Source organism: Aulonocara stuartgranti (assembly GCF_965226115.1).
Source record: "Aulonocara stuartgranti genome assembly, chromosome: 1".
NCBI lineage: Eukaryota > Metazoa > Chordata > Actinopteri > Cichliformes > Cichlidae > Aulonocara > Aulonocara stuartgranti.
The window spans coordinates 7742790-7762380 of NC_138939.1; the positions used below are offsets into that span (position 1 = coordinate 7742790).

The following is a 19591-nucleotide window of genomic DNA, read 5'->3' on the forward strand; positions in this document are numbered from 1 at the left end:
TCTCTTCCTGTACCTCTTGTTGTGGAGGTTTTGATGTGGAGTTTTTGTTTTTGCTGACAATGGTTATTCAGGAGAACACTGCAGAGAGTACTGACACCCTCAGCGCTGGTATAAATGGTACAAAGCGACACTGTTGTCGCTGTTTGCACGCAACATGAACAATGCGGTGAGAATAATAGGCCTAAGGCATAGAGAAGGTATATGTGTGGGCAACTAGGTGGGAATGAAATGTTAATAACCACTGGTCTGCAAATACATCTTTAGTAAATTCTTAGATATTAGATGTTACTCCTTTCACTGAACGAGGAATAGATAATTAGACAAAGTAATAGAAGATCTGGTGCCTCTTGTTGTATTGTCTGAAAGATTAGAAAAAGTATGTCAACTGTGGAAAGCATTTTCTTTAATATTATTATATTCGTCTTTTAGATATGGGACTAGATGTACTCACAAGTGAGGATATAGCAGTAAGCCTTTCTAAAGTGACAGAACACTGGTGTTCTGTCACTTTAGACCTTTGTTCCAGGCTAACATCAGGAACACCTTGACCCCTGCACTCCCATGACACAAGTGTCACTCAGGGAAGTGTGATGTTTGTATGCGTGCCTGCAACCCATACGCTACAGTCTGCTTCTTTTGTTTTAACATCTAACACTGATGAACTGGGAGCTAATTGTAATGTTGCAAGTCCCAAAATAATTTACTTTGAATAAGAGCACCTGTTAAATAGTAAGAATTTTTGGACTATGAATCAATAAACAAACACTTTGTGTCCTCTCAGTGCAGAAACGTAACCATCTTGATCTACATATGGCTGCAATGTGAATTATCTTCCCTTATAATCATTTATAATGGTTAAAGTTTAACAGACGTGGTCAATTGTGAGCAAAGGTCTATAGGCCCTTCAGATGTACCATAACTTATGTTTACTTTTACATGATATGTTAATCTGGATCACATATAAGAGATTGTATAATATAGGAAGCTGTTTTTGATGATGAAAAAGGTTTTGTTGTGCACACATTTTCAATACAACACTTCACAGTCTGTGAAGTCCAGTAGGATAACGTAGTGTTGATTTTTTTTTTTTTTTTTTTTTTTAAGTTTTGAACATTGAACTTTAGAACTATACGTTTTTTACACAGGGGAAGCATTTTCGAACAAACCCTTTTATGGTTGCTCAAGGAAAAGAAAACATTTTATCACATGTCGTCATTGCCCCTGGTAACAGCATTGCAGCATTGGATAGTTTGTGCTTGTGGTGTGGTGCAGACCATGTTTGCCCTTCTAAATAGCAGATGTCTCATTTTGTCTTCATGCTTTTGCCTTGAAACCCACCATTTGCAGTAGGTTTTCAACTTGATGGCTGATGGTATTTGTATAGGGAGCAATTGTTGACAACCGTTACACATACTGAGAGTGAGAGGGTGAAAATGACTTGCTCTCAGGGGCCTTGACAACCTTTGCCCCCCTGGCTCTTGTTTCAGGCCCTGTAATTGCCACTGACCAATGGGCTCCTGGTTGAAACTAGACTCCAGGCTGCAGCTATTAACGTCCCCCTCCAAACGGATCTTGTTTTGATTCCTGATGCTTTTATAGGTTTTGTCTTTAGGAGACATTCCTGGTCGGCACATACCGTGCACCCCTTTCTGCCCTTATTTTCCTTCCTTCCCGTCTTGTGGGGCCATTGGCCCCCCCTTCCTGCACTCACAAACATACACATAGCCTTGATCAGCTTTTGCGTTTGTGTGTATGTGTGCGTGAGTGTACGTGTGTGTGTGTGTGTGTGTATGTGTGGGCGCCAAGGCTGCTGACCAGCCCACCCTTCTCTGGCCCCTCCTGACTGCCATCTACACTCCATGAACTTGGCCACCCGTCACAGCTGCGTTAAGATTGAAGGATGGGGGGCCCTTGTATCCAGCTGGGTCGGAAGACATTGTTGGGGGCAGGGCAGGCCCAGATGCAGATGGTTTAGGTCAAATGGAGATGTTTGAGGATGAAGGGGGAGGGGGGATTTAGGAGCTCAGAGGTACCATAACTCCAGAGGTTACTACTTCAACCCCTGGACTATGCACCCTTAGTCTTTGAGTATATATTTGTTTTGATAAGTGTGTATTGCAGATTGTACTTTGTCCTATCTAGCTTAGCGAATGCGCCACTTTTAAAGCTTGTTGCAAACTATTTGAAGGGAATTCAGGCTTAACTTAATAAATGTTTGGTGTAACAACAGATGAATACATTTTTTTTTCCATGGAAATGAGTCAGTTTTCTAAAAATAATAAATTTGTATATACATTAGTGTTGCAGTATATGTTTTTGCTTGATTAAACAAATGTTAAACTGGAAGAATGTGGGTTCAATGGGAAGCATTCACATTTACGGCAAAGTTCTTTATGTTATGAACTCCTTGGCAAGGGTTTGAGTCCAACACAGAGAGGGTCGTCTCCTCAGCCGATTCAGCACCCACAGACTGGAGCCTTAACATTTTGTCGAAATTTCCCAGTGGAGATGCAGTTAACAATGTGCCTATTTGGGATTGTCAAATCACACATTACCTACTTCTGCCCACCTGAAATTAGTGCAGCTAATTTCTAAGTTTGCTCTACGCAGCCAACTTCCCAACTCACCCAAATGGAGCATTTTCAGTAGTATTTTCAGTAATTTGTATATTTCAGTAGTTAGAATGCAACAACAGACTGTTCTCTCTGCTGAGGTCAGGAAAGCGATTCCGCTCCCTGAAGACCAACACAGAGAGACTGAGGAGGAGCTTCTTCCCGCAGGCGATACGGTCTCTCAATCACACCACCACACAGTACTGATCCACACATACAGTTCTTACACACACACTGGACTTTCTGGACTTTGGTTTTGCACAACACTGGTCACTATATTCTTCATTTCCGGTTAATACTTGTACAGCTGCTGTTATTGTGTATATATTTATTTATATTTAGATTTCTTCATACATTCTTATATAGTTCTATATTGTGTATTTTGTTGTACAGTTATTTTATTTTCAACTTTAATTTATATATTTTATCTTATTCTTCCCAGTTAAATTTACCCTTCATTCTAATTTGTGTTGTACAGTTATTTCATTTTTAACCTTAATTTATATTTTATTCCTTCCTAGTTAAATTTACCCTTTTTAATTTTTCATATTTATTTCCTATCTTATTCATAGCCTTTTCCTTTTTTGTTTTCTTTAGGTCACGAGCAGTTGTCCAAGCATTTCACTACATATCGTACTGTGTATGACTGTGTACGTGACAAATAAAAATTTGAATTTGAATTTGAATCTGAAGCAGACTGTCTCCTGTTTTGTGTCAAAACTTGAATTACCTAAAGTTATCCAGAGCTGATGTGTGAAAACCTGCTTATTTGTTTGTTTCGTTTTTTTACTGACCTCATCTGTATTTACTCTCATTTGTTGCAGAATGGCAGTGCAGGATGGGCAGATGAGGCTGACAGCAGCAGAGGAAGAGGAGAGGCCTCCAGAGACTTTGCTAAGGTGAAAAACAAAATCAAGGAAAAAAACAAATAAAATCCCAAAAGTTTTGTTACAAAAGTAGCAAAAGGAGCCCTTTATGACAGTTATGTGATAACATACATTCTCATTTCAGTAGCACATGTGGGACATGTATATAGGTCAACCTTTTGAAGTATTATACAATTGCAGAACTATAAAAATGCAGGATCTATGTGTTCCTGAAACTCTAAGCCAGCTTCAAAGAACTAAAAGTGTCGAAGCCTGAAAGATTCATCTGTGCACACCTCAAAGATAACAGTTAGCTGCTGACATGTATGTTTTGTGGTTAAGTGAGATGAAAGCATGTGTTCTAAAAAGAACATTTCAGGGAGAAAAAAGAACAAATGTCTTCCAGACAAACATTATGTATAGAGTATATGAGTCATAACAATGGTGCAATTACAACGTTTTGCAATGCTATTATGAACTATCATCATACAGTCTAACATTAAAAAGAGCAGTAGAGAAAATACAGACATTCAGGATTAAGCACTGGACAATAAACTGTATACTTAAGCACTTTGAGGCGACTGTTGTTGTGATTTGGTGCTATATATAAAATTGAATTGAGTAGACACTGTGGCTGAGCAGCCACACAGCTCTACTTTTAGCAAACAGTACCCTAATAACGTTCTATTTTTCTTTACAGCTGTATGAGCTTGATAATGACCCAAAAAGAAAAGAGTTTTTGGATGATCTCTTTGCCTTCATGCAAAAAAGAGGTAAGCATACAAAAATATTATTTTACTAATATCAGATCCTGTGGCTTGGCATGTACTGGATGGAGCATTGAATTGGAGGTTTATTCGGGACCTAGATAACTTTTAGACTTTAAGGAAGACTACAAGTTATCATCATTATACTTCAAAGTTATAATATTTTCTGAGATGGAAATTATTATCTTGTTGCATTCCTACTCTCAAAACATGTAGGGTGCTTTAAACTTTAACTTTCAGTGTGACTCTATGGGAATTGCCACAGATGTGTTACTAAAGTTAATTTCTTTTTTTAGAGAGCACCAGGAATTTCAGTGTTGATTGAGCAATGTCACACCTGCAGCACAAATAGATTACTTCTTCATACAATTGCTAGAAGCCATACAAAATCAACGAGGATGAAAGTACATACAGAATGTAACTCCTTGTCTGATGCCAGTGAAACATGTTTTGCCACTAAACAACTCACACACTGGCTGAGAAATACTTCATTAATTCCCCTCTCAAGCATAAAGGCCATAAGGTATCAGCAGGTAAGATCTGCCTCAGCTGATCCTGTGTTTCTGTAGCATCAGAGTCAAGTGGATCTGGCAGTGGCCTAGCTTAGTTGGCCAGCAGGCTTCATGGATCAGCTGACTTTGTGCTGCTTTGACACTGCTTACGAGACCTGTCTGACCAGGGCTGCTAATGCACTTAGGCTTTTATCAGACAAACCTATTGCAAAGCAAATTACACTGCTTGAGCAATACCTCCCAAGGTGAATCACAATGTTATTACAGTGGTGCATACTTCACATTATGTTTTGGCAGGCTGTGATAGGTGATGATAATCTGTGAGTGTGTGTGTGTGTGTGTGTGTGTGTGTGTGTGTGTGTGTGTGTGTGTGTGTGTGTGTGTGTGTGTGTGTGTGTGTGTGGTTCACTTCAATATGTTTTGCTACAGGCTTCAGTGGTCGGTACCGTACATGAGTGAAACTTTATTTGATGCATAGTTTGTTTTGTCGGACTGACAGATGATCACTTTGTGCAATTATTATTTTTTTGGGTAAATGGGCCCGTGTGCATCGACACCTATGTGTATGTACTTGCATATGTGTGTTTACCCACTAAGGTGCACGAGAGCAGCAGCTTCTGAGAGACTGGTTAGGTCTTACCACCCAGAGGTCTTGTTTGGTGGGTGATGAATTAAGCCGAGTAGGAGAGGGAGGGACGGGATCTGTCAAGGCCCTGTTAGCATCTCTGTCCAGTGGCAGACGCTGGGAGTGGCTGCCTGACCCTTTACTCACGCTGGTCAGATGGAGAAATCCATCAAGCTGACTAAATCGCCACCTGACAGCAGATAACTAGCTGATTACAGTGTCACATTATTTTTCATGCAGTTTGAAACGAGTCAGCACAAACATTGAGTGAATAATAACACTGATTTAAAACAAACAAATTAACATGTAACTTGTAAATTATATTGCCATAAAGTAAATTAGGACAAAGCACAGTCCTGGTAACTCTTTGGTGTTTAACTTGTTTAACTGAATTACATTTCCAAAGAGAATTATCGTGAGTGTAACTGGAATCGGCTTACGCGTTTCAGGTTCCCATGTCAACATTAATACAGGTGATCAATATTGAGTCCAAGAGTCAGTGCTAGTTGTTGCACTTATCACTAAATTTCCAGAGTGCTCATCTACAAGAGAAAGATACTGAAAAGACAAAGGAAAGATATTGTGAGATTAAAAAGTATTATTTATTTGAATAGTTTTATTTTACAGTTACAAGTGCAAAGTTGAAATCTAAATATCCATGGCTGCACAGTGCTTTAAATATAGATGCAGGATATGACATTAGAGACTTGATGAAACCATTGTACAAGAGAGGGTATAATTTCAGCTAGACTAGAGTGCCGTCTTCACCCCTCCCTTAAGTCAGGAGCCACTTGGCTGACCTATGCTGTCCCTCAAGCCGGAGTCTTAATCATAGGGCATTGCTTGGCTGGATTTCTTTTACACTCAGTGCCAAGAGTAAATGAGATGAAGAGCAAGCCTCTCTAAGCTCTTATTCACGCTACCCTCTAATTTCTGTGCATTGGCTCCTCCCTCCATTTCATTTCATAGATATGTTGTCAAGATTATTGCAGTCCATTTTTTGTAATTAAAGAGCACTTAGGAAGCCTGTTTTGTTTTTTTTCTTTAAATGCAATGTCATTATTTGAGACTTTCTAAGAAGGGCGTAGCAAAGGGAAAATACCTCTTAAATTGAATGAGATTACAAGTGGACTCTGAAAAATGAGGCAGAGTGTGAGGTTAAGTTAAATCCAGTGGAAACTCTGGCGAGAGTGAGACAAATGGTGAAGTGCTTTTCCCACCTTGGCGTGGGGCCTCTGAGCCCTGAGAGGGAAGCAAACGGCGGAAGGAAAACTTACGAGGGATTCGCATTTCCTGCCTCTGCTGCTTAAAAACAGGCACATGTGTTTGTGTGTGTGCGTGTCTGTGCGTTAATGCTTGAGGAATTTTACCAGCTGTCCTAAATAGAGTCTGAGTGTAAAGGGAACCCATTGATGGGCTTTGAATCACAGACATGACAGAAGACACACATACAACCCCCCGCCTCTTTTTGTCACAGATGACCACTGTAGGGTCAGAGGAATATTTGTTACATCCATTACTGAACCCAGCCAGCTTTCACCACTGACCTCTGTGCTATTTGTTGCTTGTAAGGAGCTCAGCCTCATTCAGCTGGAGACCCTCATGTATATATTAGTCATTTGCTCCAGGTAGAAACATTAGCTAATGGCCTGACATGTACATGTAAATGCACTAGGGCTGCTCACATAGAAAGAGCGCGGGTGGAGGATATTAGCCAAGATGAGTTACGGTGACATCACTGTTCATTACATCCATTACAGGTTTTCCTGTCTCACCCCCAATTGCTGCAAAGAAAGCTTGGCGGTGGCTTGATGCTTTTAACCACCTCAAAGGTTTCGATTAAGCATATGGGTGATTGTTTGTTTTGGTTTGACACTCGACCGCTTTGTCATTGGGGATGGGGGTTTGGACCAGGAGGTGGGCTTTTGAGAAGGTGGGGGAGCAGGCAGTAAATGAGGCAACAGTTGCTCGATGAAGAAAAAAAAAAAAGGGAAGAAACTCAGAGAGTGATGCAGCCAACTGCCTGTCAGTGCTGTCCACTTGAGATGATTAATGGCCACGAGCTGTGATGGACAGAGCCAGAGAGGGAGAGAGAGAGAGGCTCCTGTTCAGTGAAGTCACCAGTCGAGAACCCCTGCCCCGCCCCACGAAGTGTTTTACTCGTTCTCCTCTCACCAGAAAACCACACACATCGTGGTCAGAGATCAAGATCCATCTCAGTGTGACACTCTTAATTGGAAGTGTAGCTTCAGCTTAAGAGGGACCACATGCTGTGCTATCACAGCTTTAGAGTTATTTTAGAGGAAAATCCCAGATTTAGCTCTGTTAATAGTAATAAAGTGGTAAGCAGGACTTGTCTGTGTGATTAAATTATAGTCCTGATGTTGTGGCTAGGGGAAGATTTATAGAATGAAATGAAGGGTTCTTATTTAGCTGTAGCTCCACAGTGAATTGCACGAGGAGAGCAGTGTTTGTTCCTTTGAAGCTCCCAGAATTTGCTGCAGGAGACAGAAAAATGGCACTAAAGGGATTTTGATCAAAACAGAGCAAGTCAGCAATTTAGTGACGTAGCATTATTTGCATATTCCTTTACACTCAATTTCTTTTTGACTAAAAAACAAATGTTAAACATGCCTTTGTATTACCTTTTACAAAGCACAGCATTTTTCGCTCCAAGGTTTAGATGGATTTTATTTGAAGTATTTGTGGTGTGGGAACAGTGGCCTCCCAGCAGGACATTAGAGGAAGTTCCCCAACTGTAACCCAGAGACCGAGTGCTCTGTCCGCACCAATTACAGCATGAATGGGCTCTGGGGGATCCACGTATGCATTATATTACTCCCCTGGTCAGCCTCACACTGGCCCTCGTAACAGGCAGCCCCTCTGTACAAACACCACACCACAATAGGAACATTCTCTGGCTCTGTGATATGGACTCGTTTTCCTTTAGTTAACACCCCACAACTTCTGGAAAGTGGCAGCACCTGGTTGGTTTAACAACAAAGTCCAAGGTTTTGTGAGCATATTTGTCCATTTCAGATGAAGTGTTGGGTTATAGTTAAAAGGATTTTTTTTTTTCAGGTGGTGGTGGCGGTGGTGAGGTGTAGGGGCAGAACTAGAATCCTGCTAATTGATTTGGCAGGTAAAAGGCTGTAGATGTAAAAGTTTTCATTCATAATTTTGTGATAACCTTGTTTTCCTATTACAGTTATAATCTGAATCATGACAGATCTTCTCCTTAAAGCCTGTGAAGCATGTTTTACACAGAATCCACCAATAAAATAGAAAGAAGAAATGACATTATGTCCTCTCTTTTCATTCCCGTCCTCTTCCTTTGCACCCACTGAATTCTCCTCCCCTCTCTGTTTATTGTGCTACAGTTACAACCGCTGAAACTTGATAACACCATGGGGGATAGGGTTGGAGGGCCGCACTGTGGCCTGCTTGCTTGGTGAGACCGAGGGAAGGAAGGACTGGCTGGATTAAGGGGCCTCCTGTCCTACGCACAATGATTAATGATCTCTAAATAAGTGGAGGCAAGTCTTTTAGATATGGTAACCCTGATAGACATCAGACATGTGACTGTCACATGTCTGATGTCTGTGAAAAAGACAAAAGAAAGGATGAGGGATGAATGTGGCCAACATGGAAGTAAGAGCCGAGTGCAGACGGGGTGCCAGGGTTACTGAGGAGAGGTTAAAGGAGACATCAGGCAGCTTGTATGGGAGAACGCAGTGTTCTTTGATTTCCCTTTCAAAGCACTTTGCCAGTGGTCTGAAACTGACTGAGGTTACCAATCAGACTGAAAGATAATGAGGGAACTGTACAAGAAGATTAGAACTGGTAGTAAAGGGGCCCTTCTCTCAGCATAGGGTGGAAACCCAAATGATACATAGATTCCAACCACCGCTTTCTAATCATTTTCCAAAAGAAGAGATGAAACTCTGCCTTTTGGACACATCCTCCCATGCATTTTTCATCAAAGATTTGGTGGTAACTGCCCTGATACATTTGAGGGTTGAGATTGTCTTTGGTTTGGGCAAACCCCACCCATCCCCTGCCAAATTACAGCCCAGCCTTAAGGGCACAAGCATCTAGAGTGGTTATCCATTTCCTTCAAAACAACAAGGAAATAGTAGTTTTCCTGATGTTTTGCGTGTGGGATGGTTTATTGTGGGAAGCTTAGATTAAAATCTTGTGACGTTTTAATTTTTTTTGTTTTTGCTTCTTTCTTTCCAACTAAGGCTACTCTTTGTGTCCTTTCCTCTCTGTGTTTCTTCATCCCAGCCCCCAATTACTTCCACCCCCTGTTATTTCCTCTGTTCTGTGGCCAGACTATTCCACAGCCCTAGATTGCCACTGTGCTGTCCATCTTTAATTACAACCGTACTGTACTGGGATTTGAGACCCTAAATCGCCATGGTCATATGACCAGGCAAGAGGACAAGTGCAGGCCCTCAAACAGATTCATGCTTCCCAGTGAGGTCATCGGTCAGGGTAAAAATAATACTGGCTGGCTGCTCTGTCCATTCACCCATCTTGTTTTGCACTCACTGAAAAATACTTACAAGTGAATGCTCTTATGGGAAATGGGAAAGTAATAGGGTAGAGGATGTTATTGAATGGAAAAAATAACACGACTTGTGATACAAGTTGAATAAAATAGTAACGGTTTGAAGAAAGAAATTCAGAAAACTGTGGCTGAAAGTGAAACAGCAAGAAATCTGTTCCTCAAACAATGTATGCAATACAGGAACTTAAAATATAGTATGTATATTCCTGCTTAAAGGAAGTAGGCCGCAGTGTATATTGTAAATTAAGTTAAAGAAACGCAAAGTTAAAAGTAAGAGATTTCAATAATTACAAATGATTTGTGTAAGTTGATTCATAAGCACATTAATAATATTGTGCCAAATCAAGCTTTTCTGTAAATATATGTATGCTTTTAATTTTGTATTTGTGTTCATTGGAAACTTGTTTACTTCATTGTGCTGTTTCATATAAAATATATTTAATCTTTAGGCAATCAAAATGGGGTTTGTGGTTCCATCGTAAAGCTTTCTGCGCACAGAATTCTCCTGTGATCGGCAAATTCCCTAAGCCTCTGCTATCTGTATATCTGCATGTCTTGCTTCTCCATCTGTGTCCTGTGTGTGCTCTTAAAGCAATGTTTCCTGGCCTCCACACCCTTGTGATGGATGGTATGAAATGCATTACAGCCCCCAGAGGAGCCCTACACCCGTACAATAGCCCTGAGCTCACTTCCACTGCAGCTTTGCAGCCTTGCTCCATAAGCCACACAGCAGCAGAGGTCTGAGTGCCTAATGGAAAACAAGACGTTTGATTTGAGGGAAGAAATGGACATGAAACACACAAGTGCTGTTGTCTCTTTGCCAGTGGCGCTTTAGTTGATGTGGTTTATTGTTTGGGGTACATGATTACATAAAGCCAGTGGTTACTTAACAAGTGGTGATATATGAGTGTGAGATGAGTTATCATCATTTGCAGTTAGGCTTAAAATAAAATTTTCAGTGTTGCAGTATACAGTGTGTCATCATCAGTTTTCTAGTGGTTTACTTTCTTTTGTATCGTTGACTCCAAAAGAAAAAATAAATTGTAGAGTTTTAAGCCCTAAATTAACAAATAACCTTTATCGAGAATTCACTAAAAGGGTTTTATTGCACTTGTATGTTACTTACAAATGAAAGCTTTTTTCTGATGTTGATTTCATTTTCAGTCACTCTGCATTAGCATCAGCTAAGACCCTGAAAGGTAAACATATGACCCACTCTCATGGATCTTAGAAGTCAAAAGTAATTAGCATTGACAAGAGGTAAAATTTGCAAGATGAGTGCACAACCCCCAACAACCCCCTTATGTGCGTGAACAGATTCCCCTTTCTCCCAGGCTTATAGCATTTGATGTCTCCGGTATTGATCAGCGGTGCTCGGCCTCAAATGGTGCTCATCAGCTGATGGCTTTATCCGTCAATCCGGGTGGTCATTGATTGAAGCAGTTAGCTGTGTTATAAAGCTTGCTTTATGGGACAGAGGGCCCCCTCAGTGCATCAGTAAAGTCATCACTGCCTCATGTGTACTCCTTAATCCAGCAAAAACTAGTTTGACTAGTGACTTGTCACCAGTGTTGGCCAGGCGTATTTTGGTCTCAGGATATCCTGCAGAACCCAGGTGTCCATAGCCAAAAGTTTTATTTATGTCCACTGTGGAATAGTCAGACCCAGGCATCTGTAGCCAACAGAGTTACAACATGTGAAATGCTGTTTTAATTCAAAAGATGGCCTTTCTTAAACCTGAAGTACTTTTGTTACTACAACTAAAGATAACTAAAGGAGGAAAAAATGTTTTGTGTGTAGTCCTGTCCTGTTTGTCCTGTTTGTCTACCTCACCACTTCTTTTCTCCCCTTGTGTATTTTTTAACCTCCTAGGATCTGGCGTCCACATATGTGAACATCACATTTTGGATTATTTAGACCAAAATATTCCATTTTGCGCTACAAGGGCCTGATATCCAGTTACGAGGACATTATACTGACACTGTTCTGTCGAAATTTTATACGAATATCCTTATATGTGGCTCTCATTTTTCTTAGAAGCACAAATCAGGTTAAAAAAAATCTGGTAATTCTTTGTTTTTACATTCATCGGGTCCCAATATTCCCAAATATCAAAGAGAAATTAAAAATGTATGCCGTGGAAGAGTTTGAGTATTAGGAGGTTAAAGCAGAAAGACCTGAAACCCAAGTTTTCTCTATCACACTGCCTTCAGTTCTTAGAACTTATAGCCCTCAACTGAAGCCATAAAGTAACGTGCAAAAATGCATGTAAAACAGTCCTTTTATGAAGCCTGGGGGGGCTATTGTACTTACTAAATAGCTGTTGTGTGTCTGTTTGCACCATGGCATTTTCCCCTCTTTCTATTTGTCTCCAGGCCTCCTTCCTCTCCTCTAGTTGTTGTTTTTAAGCTTTATCTGTGTTCTTTTTATTTGGTCTAAATAGTACTCCTTCCCCTCACTGTCGTACTCTTCCTGGCTTCAGTTGAATTTGAAGGGTGGAAAATTTTAAGCCTCACCTCAGCAGCTTAATCAGTGAAACACCTCCACCCCCTTCTCCCCCCTTTCATGCGTAGAACAAGCTGTATTCTCGTAGCTGTCACATATACATTCTTTACACTTTTTACTGGACGATCAGAGATGTTTGTTTTCAGCCAGTCTGCTCGGTTACTGTAGTCTCACTTGATTTTCAAGTTAGGCAGAGATTTAGAGCAGAAGTTATCCTTGATATATGGCCTAGTTTTAAAGTTTGACATTAGGATATAAAAAGGCAACATGGCATTTTATATTCTCTTGTTGAATACGAGTTCCAGCAGTTTTGGCAAACATGTAAATAGCAATCATGCATACTAATTTTTAACCTATAATAAATTGCTTTTGAGGACTAAAAATATGTGTACAAAACAGCTTTCACTGATCTTTTTTCCAAGTGAGAGTAACTCATAGGACAGGCCTGTATCATTAGTTTTACTACATGTGTTAACAAACATTTTCCCTCCCAACACTCACACACTGCAACACTCTTGCTGTTTTCTGCTGTTAGCCCCTGTATCTGTACCATGCTCATAGATTTTTTTTCTAATCCAGTCATAGCTATAAGTCACAGAAAAGGAAACACCATCACACAATTTTAATAACGTCAAGCTTTAACAGAACAAATTGTAAATACATTTCATGCATGAGTTGCACAACAGGTTTCAGTAGTTCCTGCAGCTTGGCTGGAAACATACAGCCTGTAATGATAAATGTTGTTAGAGAACATTCAAGCACTTCAACAAGGTAAAGAATTGTTAAAAGAACATCCTGACAATCTCTCTGACCACAGATGTTTTCAAACGCATTCCTGTGACAATGTTTGCTTAGTTTCAATTAAAAGCTGTTGGGTGGAGTAACTTAACCAGATCTGTGATAAGTAAAAACACCCTGAAGGACTTGTAGGTGGATCCATAAACATCTGTTGACCATTGGTCAGTCAATAATCTTACTTTTTGTCAAACACTAAGCAGAGCAGAATTTAATGACTTTAATACAATTTATAGGAGACGGACAGAAAGCATCTGTCAGGATGTCCCGATCAATCAGTGACTTTAAATATATACCTAACCTTTGTCTAAATTTAATATAGCCTAATCTTATTATTTTAAACCTTGAAGGAGTTTTTCCTTTACTGCTTTGGGCTTACTTTGAAGGAAGCAGAAATACTACACATGGTCCTACAACGTTTCCCATTTTATATAAATAGGTTTTCCCTTGATATACTTATCAACAAGCAAAATATTCTCTCTCTGGACTGGGATAAATGTGCTGAATGTATGTTTCCCTTCTCTCTTTCTGATGTACAAGACATTTTAAAAATACCAGTGACTTTGAATAACCCTGCAGCATAAGACACCCCAACCACCACTTTTATCCATCCATCCACCCGTCCACTCATCCATCTCTCTGATGGCTCCGGTGTTGATTGGGGTCTGGTCAGTTGATCTGCCTGGTCTCTGGGAATCGAGGGGACTTGAGTTACAAATGGAGAGGCCGTCTCACTTTTTGCGCCATCCAACCTTTTCAATCCCCTTCCCCCTCTATTTCAACAGGTGACCCATCTTCATGACCCACAGAGAAGGAGTCATGTTTCTTTTCTTTTTGTCTTTCTTTCTGTACATCTATCCATCTCACCTCTGAGATACTTTACTGACAGAGCTGTCAAAAGATTAAGGAGGTCAATCCACCAATACTTAAAACACCATATAAAATCTTGTCCACTTTATCGTTGCAGAGATTTCTTGACAAATTGCACTTGAAAAATTGTCAAATTCAGTTTCTAATAGTGTCATTGTGTGTATTCTTGACAGACTTCCCAGTGTGTGAACAGCAGCCTTTGAGATTTACAGCTTCAGACTTTTGTCTGGAGACTTGCCAGCTTTGCGATGTTCTACACGATCCCAGAGCAGTTGACAGTGCACAGAAGACAGCTCCTTTAATATACTGGCTGCCTGCTCACTGTAATAATTCTTACTAAGAAGCTCCTCTCCCTGTTTTCTAAGCAAATATAGCTTCAAGTGAATTATCCATCACTGAGTGTTTGCCTTTTTCCCCTTAAGTATTGTTCTTTTTATTGAGGTAAAAGGAAAACCTGGATGAAGGAAGAGAGAGGATCTGCTGGCTTTTGAATAAAAAAAAAAAAAGGAATTTATTAACCTTTTATTTAATTTTTCATCAACAAAGGGACATGTTAAATTCATCATATGAGAAAATGTTATTATTTGTGTAAGTCTGTAAGCTGATAATGGTGCCTTATGTAGTCCTTACATTGGTTAATCTCTTTACTGTGCTGTTGTTGGTATAGTGACATCATGCAGTGGCCGGGCTTGATAATGTTGTCACACATTATCTCTGTAGATGGATGAATGTGGCTTAACTTGTTCCAGTGTAATTCATTCTACGTGGCGTCCTTTATTTTGACTTCAACCTCACAGAGCAATAGAAAGCCTTTGTTTTTCTTGGTTTTTGTGTTCCTTATCACAGCAGCGGTCAAATACAGTTGACAGAAGATAAGTCATTTCTTGGCTTTTCCTGTCTTTTCTTTTTTTCCTTTGTCTGCCTGTCACCTCACATTAATTGCATTTTATTGACATGAAAGTAATGAAACCTCTGCAGCCAGAGATACAGGAGTATATTGACTGACTTATATTATATAGACTTTATTAGATGACTCTCTCTCTCTTTTTATGTGACTCTGCCAGCTGCAGCTTTAGCTTCATGCTTAGAATAGCAATGCATCTATAGTGTAATGTTACATTTAACTTCCCTTAGGTGGAGGGCACTACATATCTTAACACTTGATATGAATTGGTCCGTCGTGTGAGGCTTGGCTCTGTCTGGACTAAAGATAGCAAATTCCATGCACTCAAGGCTTTTTTACCTTTTATGTCCCTGGCCGTGCATTAAAAATAAAACAAACATGCCCCAGTGAACACCAGGGTCCTGACAATATTCTAGCCTGAAGTATGAACATAAACTAAACAGCCAGGGGCTGCCTACATAAAGTAAACTCCCAGCATGTGGAGCCCAGACACTTATCTCCCTTGTCAGTGTCTCCCTGCCCCAGGTTAATGAAGGGTTTGGGCTGGTCTGTGTTGGTATTCTCTAAAAATGAAAACATATTTTTCTGTATTTAGATGCAATGTCATCAGACAAAATTCCTTCAAGATGGATGGGAACAAGGATTTCTTTCTATTGAGAGTAGTATCTAATATACATGCACAGAAAACATCAGAAGCAGCATATTAGGGATTCATAAAAACTTCATCTTAGCACTTCAGAGTATAAAATATCATCAGTAAGATCGGAGCAGTCTCAACGAAGTAAATATTCTGGTATTATTGTTTAACTAACAGTGAATGTACTTAAATTGAGATGAGGAAACATAAGTTAAAAGAAACAAGAGATAACTTTGGTTTAGTCTGATCTGCTGTGTAGACGTGGTGTTTGAGGTAGTGAGGAGGAAGAGGAGAAAGGTCTCGGTCAGCGGCACTCTAAAAGGGTTCAGACACTGCTACAAGGCCAGGGGCTGTTTGTGCTGGCTGACACCTTTCTTACTGCAGTAAGAATCCAGTAATCCAGTCTTTCTCCAGCTGGCTAGCTACCACACCTCCCCCTTCCTTTTCTCCTTCCTTACACCCTTCCTTTCTTCCCTCCAAAGGGGAATTTCAAGATATTAAAGTCATATTAAAAATAAAAATAAAAAAATCTAATCATCCCTGCGAGGAATTTCTAAGTTGATCGGAAGAGGTAAAGAAACCAAAAACGATGAGGTGATGTGATGTGATGTGGTGTTTAATCCTCTCCCTCCTCTTTTCCCTGTCTTTCTTCACTGTAGATGACAGTGAAACCTCACACCAGTCAATGTTCATTTAGTAAAAAATTCATTTCCTGTGTGTTGTCCGCTGTAAGGCTGTCAGGCTGTCACTTAATTATTTAAAGAAATGCCCATCAAGTGAAGTCAGCAATATTTAATTTACCACTACTGGCGTCAGGGGCACACAACTGATTTATTATACAGACCCTGTAATGTGAACAGCTGTTTCCTGCTAAAAATAGGTCAGAGGTCAGATAAAATGAACTTGTTCCTTTTTTTTGGTCATTTAGATACAAAGTCATGCATTTTATTCTCTCTCTAAGCAATAATTATAATACATCAAAAGGGCAAAATGGGTTCTTTTTTCTTTATCTGGTTTATTTCTGCCATATTTCCTTATGAAGTGATCACAAGCCTCTGAAATGATTTTTAGATACTGTTTTATTTATTTCATATGATACTGTGTTATTGTGAGTTTTTTAGATGAGGAGTTTATATTTCATAGTTGAACGCACTTGAATCATTACGGGAAAGCATCTTAATTATAAAATATAAGAATAATGATTTGTTTTTACTCCTCAAAATATTGTTCCACGAATACATTCCTCTTGCATTTTTGTCCTTATAATCTGCATCCGTTATCGTCTGAAGTCGAGTTGTTTGAAGGCTAGCCCTGTGGCTCTTGTGTTCTTGGTGGAAGTTGGAGGAAAGAGTTGGGTAGTGGTTCGGGGGCCCTCAGCCACGGCACTTCCCACCAGAGCGACCTCTGACCTCTGGTGCCATTAATCACTAGGCTTCTGATGGCCGTGTCCCTGGGGAAAAATCAGTCCGGGGCAAAGGATGATGGGAGGTGAGGCCTGCAGCCAATTACAGATAGACTCAGAGCAGACCAATGGACAAATCAGGTCTTTACAGAGAGATGAAACGCCCAATAGCTGTCTGCTTGAGGAAGAGATGGTCTTGTGTTGGTTGTGTTGGTAATCATAAAGTCTCTAGTCTTCTCTAGTGGAAATTAAGCATTGAGGTTGAAGTGGGAACAGGTATTCCACCAGAGCAGAGTGCATGCGAGGCAGAGTGCCACTGTGATCAAAAGAGATGTTTGGGCCTGGTCTAATTAAGCCTGTTAGAGCTAAATGTCTCCAGGGTTGGAAAGGGAGCAGATGTTGAACACCAAAGGCTGGTGACATGCTGGTTTTCGCAAATGAGGGAACTGTCTCTGGCTAACTGCCCAAGCCTTGCTAATGTGATTTTTGCTCAATTACAGTATTATTAAAGGTGTTTTCCCACTGCTTTCACACGTGGCTGAGCAATGTTGAAATGTGAAACGTGACTGATGTCACACATGGAATAATTAATCCTTTTTTTTTTGTTTTTTAAAACCACATCTGGTCCACTGAAGATGTATAAATGGATATTTGTGTTTGTTTTCTTCTGTCTGAAATTGTTAACTTTTTGGCTTTATGGGTTATGTTCTAAAATTGTATGTAATTAATAAAGTCTTGTTTTGACTTTATTGTACAGCAAATGATGACAGAGGTGTTGGCGTGAATAAAAATCCTAACCAGCTGCTGGCCTGTCACTATGGGGCCAGCGTTGTTGTCTCATTTGTTGTGCTGTCATTGTTCACAGCCTGGCCTGTATGAAAACATGGCTTCCTGCTGACCTGCAGTTTAATTCACACATCAATAACCCCTGGCTGATCTCTGACCCCCTTAGTTGTATTAATTGTTTAATGTAGGATTGATGTCCAGCACTGCACCAAAGAATGATGGTCGCAGCGTAGCGCTGCTGGTCCTTTTGATGCATTGCTTGTTAGTAGAAAATTTAGTAGAAGCTCTCCATTCTTCACCTGCTACATTTGAACATGTCAATTGGCCAATGGCAGCTGTTTTGCTGGTTTTTGCTTTGTGTTGATGTTGTGTTTTTTAATATATATATATATATATATATATATATATACATATATACATACACAATTTCACTATCAGTCAAGCTTTGAAGTCAAACTTTGATGGAAGCTGGCACCTTCACCCAGATATTAGCGCCAAAGAAAAAGCTGCATGCCAAAATGAAAACAAAACTGAGCGGTTTAAATCATTCTAGAAAATTTTATTCATTCATTTATTGGGGTGAATGAGCAATTTATCCAAATCTGTTTAAAAAAACAACATTGCAACAATATAAATTTAAATTTGGTGTTGCTCTTTCCACCTTACTCCCTCTAATACACAGCAACTAATCCACACTATTATTACTCCAATTCTTTCCTTCCTTATTGCACATATTTCATCATTTTAGCAGGTTTTATTTACTTATTTTGATAATCAAATGATCAGAGATAGTGGCGCAACAACTGTGTAACCAAAATAAAAATGTCCCAATTCTAATTCACTAATTCGTCCTTCGATACTCTGGTAAAACTTTTAGTGCCCAGCTAGTCTGGTGCAAACAAATGGGCTGTAAATATGACACGTTAATAGTTTAAGTTTTGTTATTCATGATCTTATAATGATTAAGTGGTTAAAAGTACTTCCCTCTAAATATATCCCTCAAAAGAAAAAGTGAGGTAGGACTTTTGTTCATTAGGATTATGGTTAATTTAATGTTTTGCTAAATCCAGTGGAAATGCACACCTAGTCTTAAACAGAAACCTTAAACAAATTCTTGTTCCTTTCTGCGACTCATCTTCTCTCTCTTACCACAGGACTCAAACTCAAATAATCTATAAAAGAAACTAGCATCTTGACAAGCTCACTCTTGATTTTCCATTAATTGGCTGTGAAGATAGGATCCCCTTTTCCCACAACAATTTTGTGCAGCTTTAACAAACTAAAAAAAATCCATCAGCTATAAATACTACATTAGATGTCACCATCGCCTGTGTTATTTATTTATTTATATGAATAAAGGTGAACTTTTTTAATTTACTTCATTTTACAGATACGGTGGTGGGTGGGTGGGTGGGTGTGTGTGTGTGTGTGTGTGTGTGTGTGTGTGGGTGGGTGGGTGGTATTCTTTTAGGTGTTTTCTGCTTTTTATGTGTTATCGTACCTACCAGCTTTCTGGACTGTCCTTAAATGCTTAACCCTTAGCAGCAGGATCCAAAAGCCTTCAGGCTTGATTAGTGCACAGAATAATGAAAAAGTAGCACCAAAGTTAGCCTGTACTTCCAAAGCCCGTTTAGAGAAAGACTTGTTAATAGTGACTTTTGTGTAACAGGTTAGAGACGATTGATTTTCAGTGGATACAGTAGTAGTAAAAGATTTCCTTGACCACTAACATTAAGA

The 19591-nt window shown here is 39.7% G+C and overlaps 1 protein-coding gene across 5 annotated transcripts in view; it reads left to right on the forward strand.

The window, feature by feature from the left end:
- Nucleotides 1-19591, forward strand: part of LOC309706745 (AT-rich interactive domain-containing protein 3B) — a 61726-nt gene that overhangs the window by 28223 nt on the left and 13912 nt on the right. For all 5 annotated transcript variants that reach the window (XM_082533528.1, XM_082533529.1, XM_082533526.1 and 2 more), the window contains exons 3-4: nt 3437-3511; nt 4179-4251. In XM_082533528.1, the coding sequence (XP_082389654.1) occupies nt 3437-3511; nt 4179-4251 (148 nt within the window). The remainder of the gene's footprint in view (nt 1-3436; nt 3512-4178; nt 4252-19591) is intronic.